This window comes from Lathyrus oleraceus, chromosome 1, assembly GCF_024323335.1.
Source record: "Lathyrus oleraceus cultivar Zhongwan6 chromosome 1, CAAS_Psat_ZW6_1.0, whole genome shotgun sequence".
Classification (NCBI taxonomy): Eukaryota; Viridiplantae; Streptophyta; class Magnoliopsida; order Fabales; family Fabaceae; genus Lathyrus; species Lathyrus oleraceus.
Window position 1 is genome coordinate 45,006,254 of NC_066579.1, and position 18,824 is coordinate 45,025,077.

The 18,824-nt window shown below is 34.0% G+C and overlaps 3 protein-coding genes across 6 annotated transcripts; 2 read left to right on the forward strand and 1 right to left on the reverse strand.

The window, feature by feature from the left end:
- Nucleotides 1-105: 105 nt before the first annotated feature.
- On the reverse strand, nt 106-1,790 carry LOC127097051 (uncharacterized). 4 transcript variants are annotated; one of them, XM_051035775.1, is made up of 4 exons: nt 1,337-1,790; nt 1,122-1,243; nt 587-700; nt 106-469 (listed from the first exon to the last, which is right to left on the reverse strand). In XM_051035775.1, exons 1-4 carry the CDS (start codon nt 1,571-1,573, stop codon nt 412-414), a joined length of 531 nt encoding a protein of 176 aa, XP_050891732.1. In that variant the 5' UTR covers nt 1,574-1,790; the 3' UTR covers nt 106-411. The 4 variants fall into 4 exon arrangements, with proteins under 4 accessions (XP_050891732.1, XP_050891672.1, XP_050891613.1 ...); XM_051035715.1 differs by having other exon boundaries at nt 106-505; nt 1,337-1,788; XM_051035656.1 differs by having other exon boundaries at nt 587-739; nt 1,337-1,788.
- Nucleotides 1,791-10,499: 8,709 nt separating this feature from the next.
- LOC127090402 (uncharacterized) lies at nt 10,500-12,590 on the forward strand. The gene is made up of 2 exons (XM_051029397.1): nt 10,500-11,107; nt 11,278-12,590. The coding sequence occupies exons 1-2, from the start codon at nt 10,942-10,944 to the stop codon at nt 12,588-12,590; spliced, it is 1,479 nt and encodes a 492-aa protein (XP_050885354.1). The 5' UTR covers nt 10,500-10,941.
- A 5,123-nt stretch (nt 12,591-17,713) lies between these two features.
- On the forward strand, nt 17,714-18,552 carry LOC127090419 (ras-related protein RABE1c). Its single transcript, XM_051029398.1, has 2 exons — nt 17,714-17,957; nt 18,083-18,552. Exons 1-2 carry the CDS (start codon nt 17,714-17,716, stop codon nt 18,550-18,552), a joined length of 714 nt encoding a protein of 237 aa, XP_050885355.1.
- Nucleotides 18,553-18,824: the final 272 nt, after the last annotated feature.

Genomic DNA, 18,824 nt, shown 5'->3' on the forward strand with positions numbered 1-18,824 from the left:
TACGTCTCATTCTGTGTCCTTTTATTAAACTATATGGAAGTTAAAAACTGACAACAGCTAGGACATAAAATAGTTACTCAATAATATATTAAGTGGGACAGGAAATGAGACAATGCACTTAATTTTTATAATTCAACTAGTTCCATGAAGAAGTTATGGTGGAAGTGACACATGGTTGTCGTGTAATGAATAAGTAAGGAAAATTGTGGTGCGTCAGTGAGGCATGTCATAACCTCTTGGACATAATCTACACTGCCCAAGATTCGTGTAACAAATCCTTTTATACAATCAGAAAATTATCAAGACATGTCATAAACAACTACTAAATTATACAACTATCTTAATTAATTGTACTTTTGTTTTGTATACAATGTTTATGTGAAGTAGTATCTGAACATAGAACGTGCATGATCAGCTTCTCCTTGCTCTTCTTGATCTCCAAATAATTGCAGATGGGTTTGGACATATTCTGTATGGAATTTTTGGTGAAGGGATATAAGGAACTCTGCAAATGCAACTCTAAAACTCAGTATCATGATGATGAATATTTCACTACTATGACTGATTTTATAATGAAAAAACTCACTGTAATCTAGAAATGTCAATCTGAGAAAAGTCAAAGTTGGTTGAACTGTCTAATACAGCCACTGACGACGATGATGATATATCATGATGATGAGACTGCTTAATGGCAAGTACTCTGCAGTTGAAATTATTGTGGGAATGAGCCATTGTAAATCTGTAGTAATTAACAAATCAAGAAAAACATTAACAAAAGTAATTTTGAGAAAAGACAATTACTATTTACATAGGTACTAGTAGAACATAGTGATTTCTAAACGCAAGATATAAAAGTGCTTCTTTTACTGGAAAAAATCCCAAAAATATTTGGCATGTTCTGGCACCATTAATGAAAGCACATGCATTTGCCAAATCTTTTGGTGACCAAATTTTCTACCTCACTGGCACAAACCTTTTTAATTAATGCACCCAAAACAACACAACAAGTGTGAAATCTAAAAAAAGAAAATAAAAACTATATAATCCCTCTCTAATTTAGTGTTTAATTTTCCTTTCAATTCTCTAGTAAAATTGAAAAATAATTCATGAAAATGACTTACTTGTAAAGAAAACTATGATCATGGAGTCCAAGAACAAGCATAGAAGCACCAATCTCTCTAACAGTAGCAGCAATCTTTGTTCCTTCTTGGTCCCCTTCTGTCACAATAATCTCAACCTTTGTCTGCAACACAATCCTAACATTATATATCCTCCGTTAATTTTAACATAAAACATCAATCACAACAACAAAAACTCATCAACAGCTTATACATACATTTGGATAATTGTTGCAAATATCTTGAAACGAAAGTGCTAATCGAAAACCGTTGAGACGAACAAGACGACCTCTACTTCTACTTCTACCTTTTGATCTTGTGTTGGAATTGGAATTATAAACATGAAGAAGTGTGATTATGTCACCGTATCTAATGATGTTTAATAGAGCCCATTTCAGAGCTGTTCTAGCTGCATCTACATCTTCTACAACCACTACTATTTTCTTCACATCCATTTTTTTCTCTCTCTCTCTCTACCTAACTTGTCTCTTTCCAATATGTGATCAAAACATGAAAATGAGTTGAATATGTCGTGCACAACACAATCATATAATATGTATGACAGGGAAATTTTCCTGTTTTGCTACCTCATGTGGAATTGCCGGTTCTTATGTTATAGAAATATAAATAGTACTATGAACAAAGAAAAGAGTGAATCAAATTAATTTTCAATTCTTCTATTTTTAAAATCCGGATTTTATACTCGTATTTTAAAATTTTTGATTTTTTTTTCTCTCTACCATTTGTCATGATTTGACACATCGATAATGCTCCAGACGTGACATGATACAACTCTCTAATTTCAACCACTCCATTGAGGTCTCCTACCACTCTAGCCTCCACCTTTGCCTCTAAACAAAACTAGTACTACCAAGTTTTATGGTTTATGAGTTCAAAAAATTTAAATTCGTGAAGAGACCAAAGGTATGATGCGAATACATATAGATATGTTAATATAAAAAAAATAATGTTTTTCCGTAAAATTATCATGCGGTGAAACTATAATTGTTCGATAAATGATGATGTAATGAGTTGTTAAAGTGAATTTGAATTTTTGGTATAATGAAGAGGGGTTGATCTATAAAGTTAACATTCAAATGTATAAATTTGTCTGAGAATAAGAAATGACATGAGAGTGATAAATGAGTTTGAAACATACATTTTCCTTCACCTTCGCTCCATTTTGTATGGAGTTGGTTGAGGTCTTCCAAATTTGGATCAGGTGTGGGTCTCCTTTTATTGTCACATTTGTTCGGTCTAGAACAGTTGTCTCTAAGATTTCTTGACGTGTCTGGTAGCGGAAAGCTTTTTAGAGAATTGAGTCTTGTTCCCCACACCAGAGTTGTTGCTTGGAGAAGTGGAAGAGACATAACCAACGTGGATACCCTAGGGAACATATGCATTAAATGTAATTCTTTTCACTGAGATGTTTCATAGGATCTCTTTGACACATGACCCTAGGTTTTTAGACCATGGAGTGACGTCTCGTCTTTGGATACTCAAATGCACTCAAGGGTCATTGTATTCCTAAGGTGAAATTCAACTATTTTTTTTCCTTTCCATTTTCTTTCATTCCAAACCTTTGATTGATCTGCCTCGCTTTCCTATATAACAACCGCTTAAAATTTCAAAACTCTTTTCGCTCTTTACACAAACTACAAGTTCTATTTCATCTATACACTTTAACTTTCTTCTTTGAACTTTGGCAACACCATTTTCATCATCTTTATCCTTATGTGTTATACATTTTATGATTCAACGCATCTTCTGAGTCATCTTCTTTACATGTTATCTCCATTTTTTACTCTTTCAAGTACCATATCTCTCTTTCTTGTTTATAATTCATTGCTTTCCTTCACTATTCTAGATATGACCCACATAGAAAATGTATCTGCAAATGTAATAAACATACCTAATAGCAATGATTCTTCTTCCGGTACTAGGATAATGAACCAAAGAATTTCCAATGTTGACTCTTTATAAGTTAACCAACCTATTGCGAATTTTGTTGTGGTTAGTGATAACTCTGGGTTCAAAAGGGGTTTCATTGAGGATGATAGTGAACCCTCTAGCTTTCTTTCTATTAGAGGTGCAAATGATTTCTCCAAAAGAGATGAGGGGCACAATAGTCTTACTGTTAGGGGCATGTGTGTCGGTTCCATTCTTTCCTTGCTGTCTCTTGTGGCTCTGGGACTTGTTGAGATTTCCCGAAACAAACAATTGACTGACTATTTCATTAAATCTTTTAGGATGGAGAATGATCGTGATTCCACAAACAAAAAAGTTAGAGATCATATTGTTGATACTTGGGTTAACAATATGTATGAGGATTTCATTTTAGTATGTGTGAGTGCCAAAGCCAAGTGAGTTGTGAAAAAAATTAAAGAGATATTTTTAGAACAAGATTTGGTTCTGCATCTATACCTTGAGTTTTGATGATAACAATATTGTATTTGTGTGAGAATAATTTTGTTACACTAATTGTCTATTATTGTGTAGCTTTAATAGCCAATTCTGATTCTGAATATATGACGTGTAACATCTTTAGTTTCTGAACAATGTGTTCCAAATTCGCTTCTGTGCTAGTTATTAGAAGTTCTAAAAGATGTTCAATATTGTTGCTGCAATGATCTTTCTACTTCTATGCTAATTCACTCCTGAGAAGCTTCTGAGGAGACACTTCGTTGCTGCTGCAATATTCTCTTAGTTCATGCTTCTGGACGTGACTCTGATCACCAAACTTCTGAAGAATGGAAAGCTTCTGAAGTTGTGTTTTGTATATGAAGATTCTGAAGATCTTAAGCCAGACAATTGAAGTTATCAAGGTTCTGACTGAAGATTATGAAGACTCTGAAGATTCTGAAGATACTGAAGATCTCAAGCCAGACTACTGACGCTGTCAAGGTTCTGACCAAAGATTTTGAGTCCAGCTTTATGTTTCTTCATTTCATGTTTCATCAACTTTCATCAAAATCCAATGAACTTGAAAATAAGATCAAATGGGAACGTGATCAAATAGTACATAGTACAAATTGAACATCCTTTCCACTACTTGATTTCATGGGGAAGGGCAGTATTGTACATCACACATGTCACTGATTTTGTGGGCGAAGGATAATACGAGTATCACTCCTTTCCCATCCAATATTGGATAACCGCTCTATGAACTTTTCCCCTTTTGCCCTCCAACGGTCTTCTTCTTATGCTATATAAGTGATACTTGGAGACTTGAAGAAAACACTAGTAACACAATATTTTGACAAGTCTATTTCTTTGTGAAAATCTATCAATTGTTTGTACATAATTTTTCTTTATGTGTTTGTTATTCATTTGTGTAAAATCTACTTGTATAGAAGCAACTTGTAACACATAAAATATTATTCAAACTGTTTGTTTGATTCTTTGAGGAGGTTATCCTTGAGAAGACAAAGAGGGTTGTTCTTTGCGAGTCCTTAAGGAGACTAGGATATAGTTGGATCCTTGAGAAGACAAAGAAGGTTATTCTTTGTGATTATTGTAATCTGTTGATTATAGTGGATTAAGTCCTTGTGTATAAGGAAAAATCATCTTGGCGGGTGGACTGGAGTAGCTTTGAGTTTTAAGCGAACCAAGATAAACGGACTGGAGTAGCTTTGAGTTTTAAGCGAACCAGGATAAAAATAATTGTGTTTTTATCTCTTTGTTATTAACTTGGTAGTGGTGTTCTTGTTTTGGAAAAAACTTTTGCTTGTAAAACCCAATTCAAACCCTTATTTCTTATGTTTTACACATCTTTAATTGGCATCAGAGCTCCGATTCTGATTGTGATAAAAGTTTTATCAACACCTCACCGTGTTCGGTACCGATCCAGTTTGTGTAAGAAACATGGTTGCTGCTAATGCTGCTAACGTTGTTAACAATAATGAAAGAGATCACTACAATGCAAAACCACTAACCTTTGATGGTGAGAAATTTAACTATTGGAAAGATAGAATATAATTTTTCTTTCTTGGTTAAGATGTTGATCTATGGGATCTTGTAGTCGATGGCTATGTTCATCCAGTGAATGCTGAAGCAAATATTATAGTGAGAAATACTATGTCTGATCAACAAAAGAAAGATTTCAAAAATCATCATAAGGCCAGAACCATATTGCTAAATGTTATCTCTTATACGGAGTATGAGAAGATAACAAACAAAGATTCTGCCAAATCCATTTTTGACTCTATGAGGATGACTCATGAGGGGAATGCTCAAGTAAAGGAGACAAAGCCCTTGGCCTTAATCCAGAAGTACGAGGCATTCAAAATGGAAGATGATGAAACAGTTGAGACTATGCTCTCAAGGTTTCAGATGCTTGTTCCAGGACTGAAAGTTCTGGACAAAGGATACTCTACAACTGACCATGTTAAGAAGATTATCAAAAGTCATCTCAAAAAATGGAGACCTATGGTAACTGCTTTAAAGTTAGCAAAGGATCTGAATAATATCAATCTTGAAGAACTCGTTAGTTCTTTAAGAAGTCACGAGATTGAGCTCGAAGAAGATGAACCTCAGAAGCGAGGTAAATCCGTTGCTCTAAAATCTAAGCCTGGGAAGACAAAAGCTTATCAAGCTAAGGAAGAATCAAAAGGATCTGATGAAGAATCAGAAGATGATGATGATGAACTATCTCTAATCTCAAAGAGAGTCAACATACTTTGGAAACACAAGCAAAATGATAAAGGAAAGTTCAGAGGAGTCAGAAGGACTGCTGTTCGCTTTGATTCTTCGTTTGGAAAGAATAAGCAAGGTTCTGGAAAAAAAGTTATCTGCTTTGAGTGCAAGGAGTCATACCATTACAAAAATGATTTTCCTAAGCTGAAAAAGGACAGAAGGCCTAAGAAGAATTTTTAAAAAGGAAAGAAGGGGTTGATGGCTACATGGGATGACTTAGAATAAGAAGAAGAAATTTATGAAGAAGAAAAATCCAACGTTGCACTGATGGCAACTACAAATGATCCCACAGGTTCTGAAGAACCAAAAGACAAGGTATTATCAGAATCAAAATCCGACTCCAATTCTGAAGCGGTATTTTCTAACCTATCTAGTTCTGATATTGAATCATGTCTCTCTGAAATGCTGGAAAAGTACCAGAGTCTTCAGAGTAAATACAAGGACCTTAAACAAGTCCAAGTAATTGCATCTGAAACTCAGAGTGAGCTTGAGAAAGATATTTACCCTCTAAATAAAAAAGTAGTTTCTTTAGAAAGTAACAACTCTGCTTCGAAAAGAAAATTTTCAAAACTAGAGGAGGAAATAATCTCAGAAGCTTCTGGTACTGATTGTGTCATTAGATATGACAGAGCATTCCAGTACTTTCTAGCTAAAAGCATAAATAGAAGAAAAATATCTTCCTTAATCTATGGAGTTAGCAGAAATGACAAGAAAGGTTTAGGTTGTACAAAAACTATAAAACCTGACGAAAGCCAGAAGGTAAAACCAAAACCTCTTTATGTGCATTTTGTGCCTGGCACTGAGCTTGATATTTCTGCACAGACACAAAAACATACAAAGGATAAGAACTCAGTTTTAAAACCTAAGTATCATGCACAAATTCCCCATGATTATCCTTCTTCTAAAAGACCCAAAGTTGTAAGAAACTTTGGGAAAACTAACAAGAAAGGACCTAGAAAGTGGGTACCTAAGGATAAAATAATTTATGTTGCAGACATCCTTAGCAACTCAGCTTAAACACCAGTCATGATACCTGGACAATGGATGCTTGCGACCCATGATAGGTAGAAGGTCTAGGTTGAAATATTTGGAACTTAAGCCTAGAGGTTTCGTTGGTTTCAGAGGAAACCGGAAAGGAAAGATCATTGGCTCTGGAACTATTGGTAACTGTAAATTCCTTTTATTACTAATATTCTTTTAGTTGATGGTCTGATGCATAACCTGTTGTCTATTAGTCAACTTAGTGACAATGGTTATGATATCATTTTTAATGAAAAGTCGTGTAAGGCTGTCAGTCAGAAAGATGGTACTATCCTTTTTAACAAAAAGAGAAAGAACAAAATTTATAAAATTAGACTTTCTAATCTTGAAGATCAAAATGTAAAATGTCTAATGTCTGTTAATGAGGAGCAATGAGTATGACATAGAAGTTTAAGCCATGTTAGCATGAGAAGGATTTATCATCTAAATAAGCTTAGATTAGTCATAGGTTTACCCAACCTGAAGTTTACTTCAGATGCTCTTTGTGAAGCATGTCAGAAAGGTAAGTTTTTAAAAACATCCTTCAAAGTGAAAACTGTTATTTCTATCTCTAGACCGTTAGAACTTCTGGACATTGATTTGTTTGGACCAGTGAAAACTGCCTCCATCAATGGAAAGAATTATGGATTGGTCATAGTTGATGACTAAAGTCGTTGGACATGGGTAAAGTTCTTGAAACACAAGGATGAGTTACACTCTGTGTTATATACCTTCTGCTCACTAGTGCAAACAGAAATGGAATTCAAAATAGTCAAAGTCATAAGTCATCATGGTGGCGAATTTGAAAATAAACATTTTGAGAATCTTTTTGATTCAAATGGTATTTCCCATGATTTCTCCTGTCCTAGAACTCCACAGCAAAATGGAGTTATAGAAAGGAAGAATAGGACTTTGCCAGAAATGGCTCGCACCATGATCCAAGAAACTGATATGGCTAAGCATTTCCGGGCAGAAGCAGTTACCACAACTTGTTATATTCAGAATAGGATTCCTATCAGACATATTCTGGGTAAGATTCCTTATGAATTATGAAAGAACAGAAAACCCAACATTTCTTACTCTCACCCTTTTGGATGTAAATATTTCATGTTGAACACTAAAGAGAATCTTGGCAAGTTTTATTTTAAAGCACAAAAGTCTTTATTGTTAGGATATTCTTAACACTTTAAAAGCTACATAATCTTTAACACAGAAACATGAATTATTGAGGAATCAATTCATGTTAGATTCAATGATAAGCTTGACCCTGAAAAGTCAAAGCTAGTTGAGAAATTTGCAGATCTGAAGATCAATCTTTCAGAATCCAAGGACACTGATTATGGAGAAAAAGACTTAGAAGGAAAAGCTAAAGAATCTGAAGAAACGATTCAACCAGAAGCTATCGTTGATTCGACTCATCATAACCTCTCATTCTAAAGAACTGATTCTGGGAGATAAAAATGCTATAGTCTGAACAAGATCTTCATTTAGACCTTCTGAAGAGACTCTTCTAGGTTTGGTATCTCTGATAGAACCCACATTTATTGATGAAGCTCTTCTGGATAATGAATGGATTCTGGATATGCAAGAAGAACTGAATCAACTCACCAGAAACGACGTATCAGATCTTGTTCAGAAACCAAAGGGTTTCCATGTCATTAGAACTAGATGGGTCTTCAGAAACAAGCTCAATGGTAAAGGCGAGGTTGTCAGAAACAAAGCTCGACTGGTAGCACAAGGTTATAGTCAGCAAGAAGGTATAAACTATACATAAACCTTTGCTCCAGTTGCCAGGTTAGAGTATATTCGCATTTTAATTTCTTTTACAGTCAATCATAACATCATCCTTTATCAGATGGATATTAAGAGTGCATTCTTAAATGGATATAATTCTGAAGAAGTATATGTGCATCAACCTCCTGGTTTTGAAATTTCTCAAAATCCTGATTTTGTTTTTAAACTGAAAAAATTGTTATATGGTCTGAAGCAAGCTCCCAAAGCTTGATATGATAGACTAAGTAACTTCTTTTGGAAAATAATTTTATCAGAGGGAAAATGGACAAAACTCTCTTTTGCAAAACCTTTAAGAATGGTATTCTGGTTGTGCAAATTTATGTTGATGATATTATTTTTGGTTTTGCTAATGCGTCGTTGTGCAAGGATTTTGCTAAGTCAATGCAAGCAGAATTTGAAATGAGTTTGATGGGAGAACTCAAGTTCTTTATGGGAATCCAGATTGACCAACGTTCAGAAGGAACATACATTCATCAGATAAAATACACAAAGGAACCTCTGAAGAAGTTTAACTTATCAAAATGTAAGAAAGCAAAGACTCTAATGCATCTCACATGTATTCTGTAGAAAGAAGAGGTAAGCAGTAAGGTTAATCAGAAGCTATTCTGAGGTATGATAAGCTCTCTTTTGTATCTAACCTTTTCTAGTCCTGATATTTTAGTCAGTGTCTACTTATGTGCTCGCTTCCTATCAGATCTTAGGGAAACTCACTTAACCACTGTTAAGAGAATCTTTAGGTATCTGAAAGGTACTATTAACCTTGGTTTGTTTTATAGAAAATCAAGTGAATACAAATTAGTAGGCTATTGTGATGCTGACTATGCTGGAGACATAATAGAAAGGAAAAATACTTCTGGAAGTTTCCGATTTCTAGTTGATAATCTGATCTCATGATCGAGCAAGAGACAATCAACAATTGCGCTTTCAACAACTGAAGCTGAATATATTACAACTTCTGGGTGCAACACTCAGATACTCTGGGTGAAAAGTCAATTGGAAGATTACCATATATCTGAGAGTAACATTCCTATTCTCCGAGATAATACTTTTGCTATTTGTTTATCTAAGAACCCTATCTTACATTCTAGGGCTAAGCATATTGAAATTAAACATCACTTTTTACGTGACAATGTTCAGAAGGGTATTTTTCATCTAAATTTTGTTGATACAGACCATCAATTGGCTGATATATTTACAAAACCCTTTGCGGAAGATAGCTTCGTGTTCATTCTGAAAAACATATTTATGGATTTATGTCAAGAATGAAAATATGTATTTCAGAATTGTCATACCCCGATTTTGGTCCTGAATTTTTTCCATTTTTTCATTTTTATTTGGCACTTGGCCTAAAGTTCATTTGCATACATTCAGGACCAAAGGCAATCATCCATTCCCAAATCCATATTTTGTGATAAACATTGGTTATTATTTAGCTTTTTGATCATGGTGCTTTGTGATTACAAAATGGATTTTAGTTATTTGATTTTAATTTAATTTCAAAGTAAATCTAATTCCAAATTTCAAGTTAATTTTAATTGTGTTTTACTAATGATTCAAACTCTAATTGATTTTAATTTCCAAATAAATGTTAGAGTTGATATCAAAGTAATTTTAACAAATTATAGATTAATTTGATTTTAATTGGTTTTATTTGCTTTTTTTGATTTTTAATTGACATTTTGATTAGTCTCAGATTATTTCTAAAATCCATATCCATTTCTACAACCACAAATTCATTTCATTCAAACCAAATTCAAACATTCATTACACCATTCAAATGTCCAAATAATCATTTCATTCATTAACAATCCAATTACCTTAGAATAACCATGTCAAAAAAAATAAAATAATACTCCCTCCGTTTCTTTTTAAGTGTCGTTTTAGCATAAAGCTCTCCAACCAAGATAAATGAATTGTTATAATTTTTTTCCCATTGTACCCTCATTTTAATCCACCATATACTTTCTCTTTCTAAATAAAATTCATTAATATAAGTACTCATTAAATTATTTACTTCAAATAACTAATTCCATAATTTTCTCCACATAACTCTCTCTCTCTTCCGTTGCATTTTTCAACTACTCCTAAATTTTTGGAATTAATATTGCTTGCTATAGGAATACGTACTGCTTGCATTTTCATTAATGGCTAAAGGAAAACTTATTGCTTATTGTTTCAATGAATGGCTAAAGGAAAAAATATTCCCTCCAATTATTTTAATAAAAACTTAAGTTTCCCACCGAAAAATTAAAACCAGTAGTACATATAGTATGGTTTCATATTATAAGTTCAAAATATTTACAACTCATAAAATATGGATTTAGATAGTGATACAGAAACATCATTAACAAACCAACATATATTTGAGTTATATGAGTTTGATGAAGATAACTTAGAAGAGGAGTTTGAAGCAACCAATAATATTGATGAGTCCTGTGAAGATAACTTACAAGAGGAGGTTGAAACAAACAATGACACAGGTATATTTTTTAATTTCATGTGTGTTTGGTTACTTTTAATTCCTATAATTTATCTCATGTTTTTATCTCATGTTTTTATGTAAAATAATGGTGGAATCATATTGTGGCGTAATTCAAATCTAAGTTTTGCTTGTTTCTAGTAATCGTTTTGTTTTTTTAAAAATTTACAGTGTATATTGCAGAAAATGTTGAAGCAGAACCTAGAGAAAAAAAGAGATTAAGAATCTTAAGCAATGAAGAACGCATGTATATTTATCATGAGCTACTACAAAAAAACGTTGATGGAAAATTACGTAAAGGAGCTACAAATGAGGTGGCTTCATCAAATTCGGTTCCTCTAAGAACTGTTCAACGTATTTGGAAAAGAGCAAAAGAAAGTGAAACACGTGATGTCTCTCATAGGAAGACAAAAAATTGTGGACGTAAGAGAATTTCAATTGATGAGAATCAAATTCGTGAACTTCCTTTCAGTCAAAGAACAAACATTCGATCTTTAGCTTTTGCGTTGAAAACCAATCCAACATCGGTGTTCAGGCTTATAAAATCAGGGGCTATACGGCGTAATTCAAATGCCATAAAACCACTGTTGAAAGAAGAAAACAAAATATCTAGGCTGGAATTTTGTTTATCAATGCTTGAAGGTACACCACATGATCCAATGTTTAAGAGCATGCACAATATTATTCATATTGATGAAAAATGGTTTTATATGACTAAAAAATCCGAGAAGTATTATTTGCTCCCAGATGAAGATGAGCCATATCGGACATGTAAGAGCAAAAATTTCATTGCCAAAGTTATGTTCTTAGTTGCTCAAACTCGACCACGATTTGACTCAGAAGAAAATGAAACTTTTTCGGGTAAAATTGGTGTTTTTCCGTTTGTTACCCATGAACCGGCTATAAGGTCAAGTATTAACAGAGTTGCGGGAACAGTGGTAACAAAAGCAATAACTACGGTAAATAGAGATGTGGTAAGATCATTCCTTATTGACAAAGTTCTACCCGCTATAAGAGAAAAATGGCCAAGAGATGAATTTGAGTCAACAATATTTATCCAGCAGGATAACGCAAGGACGCATATAAACCATGATGATCCTTTATTCCGTGAAGCTGCCACCAAGGATGGGTTTGATATTCGTTTAATGTGTCAGCCTGCAAACTCTCCAGATTTGAATATCTTAGACCTTGGTTTTTTCTCGGCTATACAATCATTGCAATACAAGGAAGCACCGAAAACTATTGATGAACTTATCAGTGCAGTGGTGAAGTCATTTGAAAATTTTCCTTCAATTAAGTCCAATCGTATATTTGTATCATTGCAACTATGCATGATAGAGATCATGAAAGAGAAAGGTTCCAATAAATATAAAATTCCTCATGTAAATAAGGAAAGGCTTGAAAGAGTAGGACAACTACCAATTCAAATTAAGTGTGATCCAATATTAGTACAAGAAGTCAAAAATTACTTAAACATGGAGTAATACTTATTGTAATTGGGATGTAGTCACATTTGAAAATTTCAAATAGTTTTTTTTTTTTAAAATTCCTAAACTTTAGCCATAAAAAAATAATGTTCCTGCACGTAACAAGTTAAGTTCCAAAACTTTAGCAAATATAGGAATTCAATAAAAAAAATACAATAAGAATGAACGTAAGAAATGCAGTTCCTAAATTGTATCAATAAAAAAAGCAATAACAAGGAATTCTTCTCCATACTTATTAAGCAATAACAAGGAGTAAATAAAAAAAACAATAACAATGACTTCTTAAATAACAACTCCTATACCTTATGCACTTAAGCCAAATCTAAAATAGATACTCCATACTTAGTTCACAAATATTTTTCAATAAAATTTTGGAAGAAGTTTTTTTATCATCTTTTTTATCACAGGTCGAAACTCAACATGCTGGGAAGATTCTTTTCTGTTTTCTTCTTCTTCTTCTTCAGGAAATTTGTTCAAATCAAATTCATAATCTGCCTCTTCATTTAAATCAAAATCCAATACAACTCTTGATAATACTTCATCTTCGTTGTCATCTTGTTCTTGTATCTTGTCAAAAGAGTCTTCCACTATTTCTCCTTCTTCTTGCTCCAATGAGTCTTCCACTCTTTCTTTTTTTTGAACAACCATGGAGTCTTTTGTTGTTTCCACCAGAGCTCTTTTGTTTTGCACTTGATAATTTAAACAATGCTACTGATCCTTTTTATAGAATTTTAAGTCTTCAATTGGTAAATTTGTTCCTTTGACAAAATTTAATGCTAATACATTTTTCTATGTAACATTGGAAGCTATCATTTGAATTTAATTTTTATTGACCAGCCAATACTTTGAATAGGAATGGGAGTTATGTATGGGAATGAGAGTACGTATTAAGAAAGAGAATTTTATGGAAAATGTGGAGTGAGTTATTACATATATTAAGAAAGAAAAATTTATGGAAAATATAAAGTTGAGTTATTTAAATAGTAAGGGTATAATTGACAAATTGTAACATTAAAACATCAAAACGACACTTAAATAGGAACAAAAAAAATCTTCTAAAACGACACTTAAAAAAAACGGAGGGAGTAACAAAGCAAAATCTCACAAACATGATCCATTTTCCATCCATAGCTCTTTTCAAATTAAAATAGTACATACACACATTTCATAACATTCAATAATATTTAGCTTTCAAACATTTCCAAACTCATTTTCATACATACATTTTCATGTCCAATTACATTTAATTACCATTGCATATCCATTTCCATATCCTACAACTAACTTCTACATTACAACCAATTCCCAAATTTCACCAAAAAATCACAACAAAATTCCATAATAGTCAAGATCAGACTACTGCAAGTTACAAACACTTGGGGCAAGCCATCTCGAGGTAGTCTCATGGCAAGTTGTTTCCAAACTCACTTTCAAAGTGAACATCTCCAAAGTCCCAACAAACTGGGGCAAGATGAGCCACAGAGGGGCAGAACCTCTTTCTTCGTGCTTTTAAACTGCTCAAATAAATTCTGTCATACGTCAACAACTATTGAGTTTAAGACGAGTGCCCGAAAATTATGCTAGCACGATTCATTAATCCTACAAAAGCATCCGTTGGCTAAGCTGTGGCCATCAACTGGATAGGATCCTCCTTTGACAACATCTATCATAAAATATTTGGTTGAGTTCTCGGTGTTGAGGAATCATGAGCTTCCGTAAAAAGCCTTTACAAACTCCCAGTGTCAGCATTCTCATAATCATGATCATTCATATATCATGCATAAAAGGAAATTCAAATCATGCATAGCCGAAATGTACTTCGTGCTCATTTTGCATTGACCCAGGTCTTGTTGTCGATCCTAGATCTTTTGACCTTTGATTCCAGTTTGTATTTGGTGCCCTTAAACCAACGTCCGATTTTCGCAGTCATTTTCAAGTCCAATTTTTGTTGGAAAAATCCGTTAAAGGGTGGTTGTAGTCCATTGCTTACGGTCAGAGTCCAATTGTTGTTATTCAGGTGTCAGGTCATACTTGAACCTGCTCTGAAGATTTTTTCCCTGTCGTTCAATACTATTCAGGTCATGTATGAACCTGTTGTTGAGCTTTTATTCCGGGGTCAGGTCATACTTGAACTTGCTCTGAAGAGTTTTTCCAATTTCTGTTCAATACTATTCAGGTCATGTATGAACCTGTTGTTGAGCTTTTATTCCGGGGTCAGGTCATACTTGAACTTGCTCTGAAGAGTTTTTCCAATTTCTGTTCAATACTATTCAGGTCATGTATGAACCTGTTGTTGAGCTTTTATTCCGGGGTCAGGTCATACTTGAACTTGCTCTGAAGAGTTTTTCCAATTTCTGTTCAATACTATTCAGGTCATGTATGAACCTGTTGTTGAGCTTTTATTCCGGGGTCAGGTCATACTTGAACTTGCTCTGAAGAGTTTTTCCAATTTCTGTTCAATACTATTCAGGTCATGTATGAACCTGTTGTTGAGCTTTTATTCCGGGGTCAGGTCATACTTGAACTTGCTCTGAAGAGTTTTTCCAATTTTTGTTCAATACTATTCAGGTCATGTATGAACCTGTCGTTGAGCTTTTATTCCGGGGTCAGGTCATACTTGAACTTGCTCTGAAGAGTTTTTCCAATTTCTGTTCAATACTATTCAGGTCATGTATGAACCTGTTGTTGAGCTTTTATTCCGGGGTCAGGTCATACTTGAACTTGCTCTGAAGAGTTTTTCCAATTTCTGTTCAATACTATTCAGGTCATGTATGAACCTGTTGTTGAGCTTTTATTCCGGGGTCAGGTCATACTTGAACTTGCTCTGAAGAGTTTTTCCAATTTCTGTTCAATACTATTCAGGTCATGTATGAACCTGTTGTTGATCTTTTATTCCGGGGTCAGGTCATACTTGAACTTGCTCTGAAGAGTTTTTCCAATTTCTGTTCAATACTATTCAGGTCATGTATGAACCTGTTGTTGAGCTTTTATTCCGGGGTCAGGTCATACTTGAACTTGCTCTGAAGAGTTTTTCCAATTTCTGTTCAATACTATTCAGGTCATGTATGAACCTGTTGTTGAGCTTTTATTCCGGGGTCAGGTCATACTTGAACTTGCTCTGAAGAGTTTTTCCAATTTCTGTTCAATACTATTCAGGTCATGTATGAACCTGTTGTTGAGCTTTTATTCCGGGGTCAGGTCATACTTGAACTTGCTCTGAAGAGTTTTTCCAATTTTTGTTCAATACTATTCAGGTCATGTATGAACCTGTTGTTGAGCTTTTATTCCGGGGTCAGGTCATACTTGAACTTGCTCTGAAGAGTTTTTCCAATTTTTATTCAATACTATTCAGGTCATGTATGAACCTGTTGTTGAGCTTTATTCCGGTGTCAGGTCATACATGAACCTGTACTGAAGATTTTTTTTCTCTGTTTGTTCAATACTATTCAGGTCATGTATGAACCTGTTGTTGAGCTTTATTCCGGTGTCAGGTCATACATGAACCTGTTCTGAAGAGCCTTTCTCTATGTTTGTTCCAGTATTATCAGGTTATATATGAACATGTTGATACACTTTTCTTGAATTCTTCTGAGTTTGTTAAGACATACCTGAACCTGCTGTCAGAACTTCTTGATATTCCCCAGCGTTGTCAGGTCATATATGAACCTGTTGTAGCATCTTTTCCTTTATTTGGGTTTGGTAAGTCATATGTGAACTTACTACCGAAATCCCTTGTATTTTAAGTGTCGTTTATCAAATCTCACTTTGAATACTCCCCAGTGTGTGTCTGATTCTCCAGCAGGACTGTTTCCCCAGCAAGTTGTTTTTTTACCCCATTTGTCTGTCTCCCTGTGGATCATCAGTATTCCCCAGCTTGGTCTGTTTAGTAGCATCTCCTGTCAGGGGTCCACCATATCCCTAGCAGATAAAAATTACAAAAAAATATTCATGCATTCATGCATATCATATCATATCATATCATATCATATCATATCACATCATGTCATGGGGATTCAGGATCAAAATCCGGGTCTTCTTAGTATTTAACCATCTCCCACTATGATCATATGAAGAGTGTCCTGCTTCATATTCTCTAGTAGAAGATACTTAAATAGGGGCAACTGTCATACCCCGATTTTGGTCCTGAATTTTTTTCCATTTTTTCATTTTTATTTGGCACTTGGCCTAAAGTTCATTTGCATACATTCAGGACCAAAGGCAATCATCCATTCCCAAATCCATATTTTGTGATAAACATTGGTTATTATTTAGCTTTTTGGTCATGGTGCTTTGTGATTACAAAATGGATTTTAGTTATTTGATTTTAATTTTCAATTTTAATTTAATTTCAAAGTAAATCTAATTCCAAATTTCAAGTTAATTTTAATTGTGTTTTACTAATGATTCAAACTCTAATTGATTTTAATTTCCAAATAAATGTTAGAGTTGATATCAAAGTAATTTTAACAAATTATAGATTAATTTGATTTTAATTAGTTTTATTTGATTTTTTTGATTTTTAATTGACATTTTGATTAGTCTCAGATTATTTCTAAAATCCATATCCATTTCTACAACCACAAATTCATTTCATTCAAACCAAATTCAAACATTCATTACACCATTCAAATGTCCAAATAATCATTTCATTCATTAACAATCCAATTACCTTAGAATAACCATGTCAAAATAATAATAATAATAACAAAGCAAAATCTCACAAACATGATCCATTTTCCATCCATAGCTCTTTTCAAATTAAAATAGTACATACACACATTTCATAACATTCAATAATATTTAGCTTTCAAACATTTCCAAACTCATTTTCATACATACATTTTCATGTCCAATTACATTTAATTACCATTGCATATCCATTTCCATATCCTACAACTAACTTCTACATTACAACCAATTCCCAAATTTCACCAAAAAATCACAACAAAATTCCATAATAGTTCAACTTGATATGATAGCCAAACTCCTAGCTCATTAGCAATAATCCCAAGATAGGAAGATTCCAAGCATCCATGAGCGGACGGTGTGTCTCCAAATGTGATCACGGTCCAAACTCTTTGACCAATACCTTTCCACAAAACCAACGGTTCAGAACTGTTATGACTTGTTTTCTGCAACAAATAACAAACTGCCTGCACAATATTAACCACAACGGTATCAGTAACAAGCAAGCAATTCTTCAACAGAGAGCTTTAGGTAGAGAACTTGGTTTAGTGGTTGATCTGACAAATACTACTCGTTACTATCCATTATCAGATTGGACAAAGGAAGGGATTGGCCATGTCAAGATAAGATGCAAGGGAAGAGATTCTGTACCTGATGATGAATCTGTACAAAAGCTTTGCAACGAGGTTCTGAACTTTTGCTCCCAGAGGCCAAACACAAAGAAATATATACTCGTACACTGCATTCACAATCATATTACACAGAGATAAATGAGAAAGAATAAGAAAAACGAAAACATAAAGTTGATTTCAAGATAATAACCATTGAATTTGATGGCAAACGCATTAAGTTGCAAACCTGGGATACAGCTGGCCAGGAGAGATTCAGAACTATTACTACAGCTTATTACCGTGGAGCCATGGGTATCTTGCTGGTTTATGATGTTACTGATAAAGCATCTTTCAATAATATTAGGAATTGGGTTCGCAATATTGAACAACATGCTTCTGACAATGTAAACAAGATACTTGTGGGAAACAAGGCTAATATGGATGAAAGTAAAAGGGCTGTACCTACCTCCAAAGGTCAAGTTCTTGCTGATGAGTATGGTATCAAGTTCTTTGAAACCAGTGCAAAAACAAACATGAACGTGGCGGAGGTTTTCTTTTCAATAGCAAGAGACATCAAGCAAAGGCTTGCAGACACAGATTCAGGACCCGAACCACCGGCAACCTTTCCAAATGCAACAATAGGATTGCAATGCGCCCCTTAACACCTCAACAGAAGAGAAGATAGTAGCAATTTCATTAGATGATCCAAAAGCTTCACTTGTGAACAACGTTGATGAGGTTAAGAAGCACTCTCCAATTTTCTCCAATTCGAAAATACTCAACAGAAATTCCAATACATGTTGAACTTAACCAAACAACTCACAAAACAATCTCAACTGAATCCCCAACAGACATTAACCACTTCTCAACTTCTAACCGAATGAACAATTGAATTTCTAACCAATTCACAACTCAACCTCCGTTCAAAACCTGC

Coding starts and splice junctions, on each gene's coding strand:
- LOC127097051 (XM_051035595.1), bottom strand. CDS start 1,573: ATGGATGTGAAGAAAATAGTAGTGGTTGTAGAAGATGTAGATGCAGCT. Junction 1,244..1,336: donor TTTGCAACAATTATCCAAAT/GTATGTATAAGC, acceptor ATTGTGTTGCAG/ACAAAGGTTGAGATTATTGT. Junction 740..1,121: donor GATCATAGTTTTCTTTACAA/GTAAGTCATTTT, acceptor TAATTACTACAG/ATTTACAATGGCTCATTCCC.
- LOC127090402 (XM_051029397.1), top strand. CDS start 10,942: ATGGATTTAGATAGTGATACAGAAACATCATTAACAAACCAACATATA. Junction 11,108..11,277: donor TGAAACAAACAATGACACAG/GTATATTTTTTA, acceptor AAAAATTTACAG/TGTATATTGCAGAAAATGTT.
- LOC127090419 (XM_051029398.1), top strand. CDS start 17,714: ATGACTTGTTTTCTGCAACAAATAACAAACTGCCTGCACAATATTAAC. Junction 17,958..18,082: donor TGAATCTGTACAAAAGCTTT/GCAACGAGGTTC, acceptor GAAAACATAAAG/TTGATTTCAAGATAATAACC.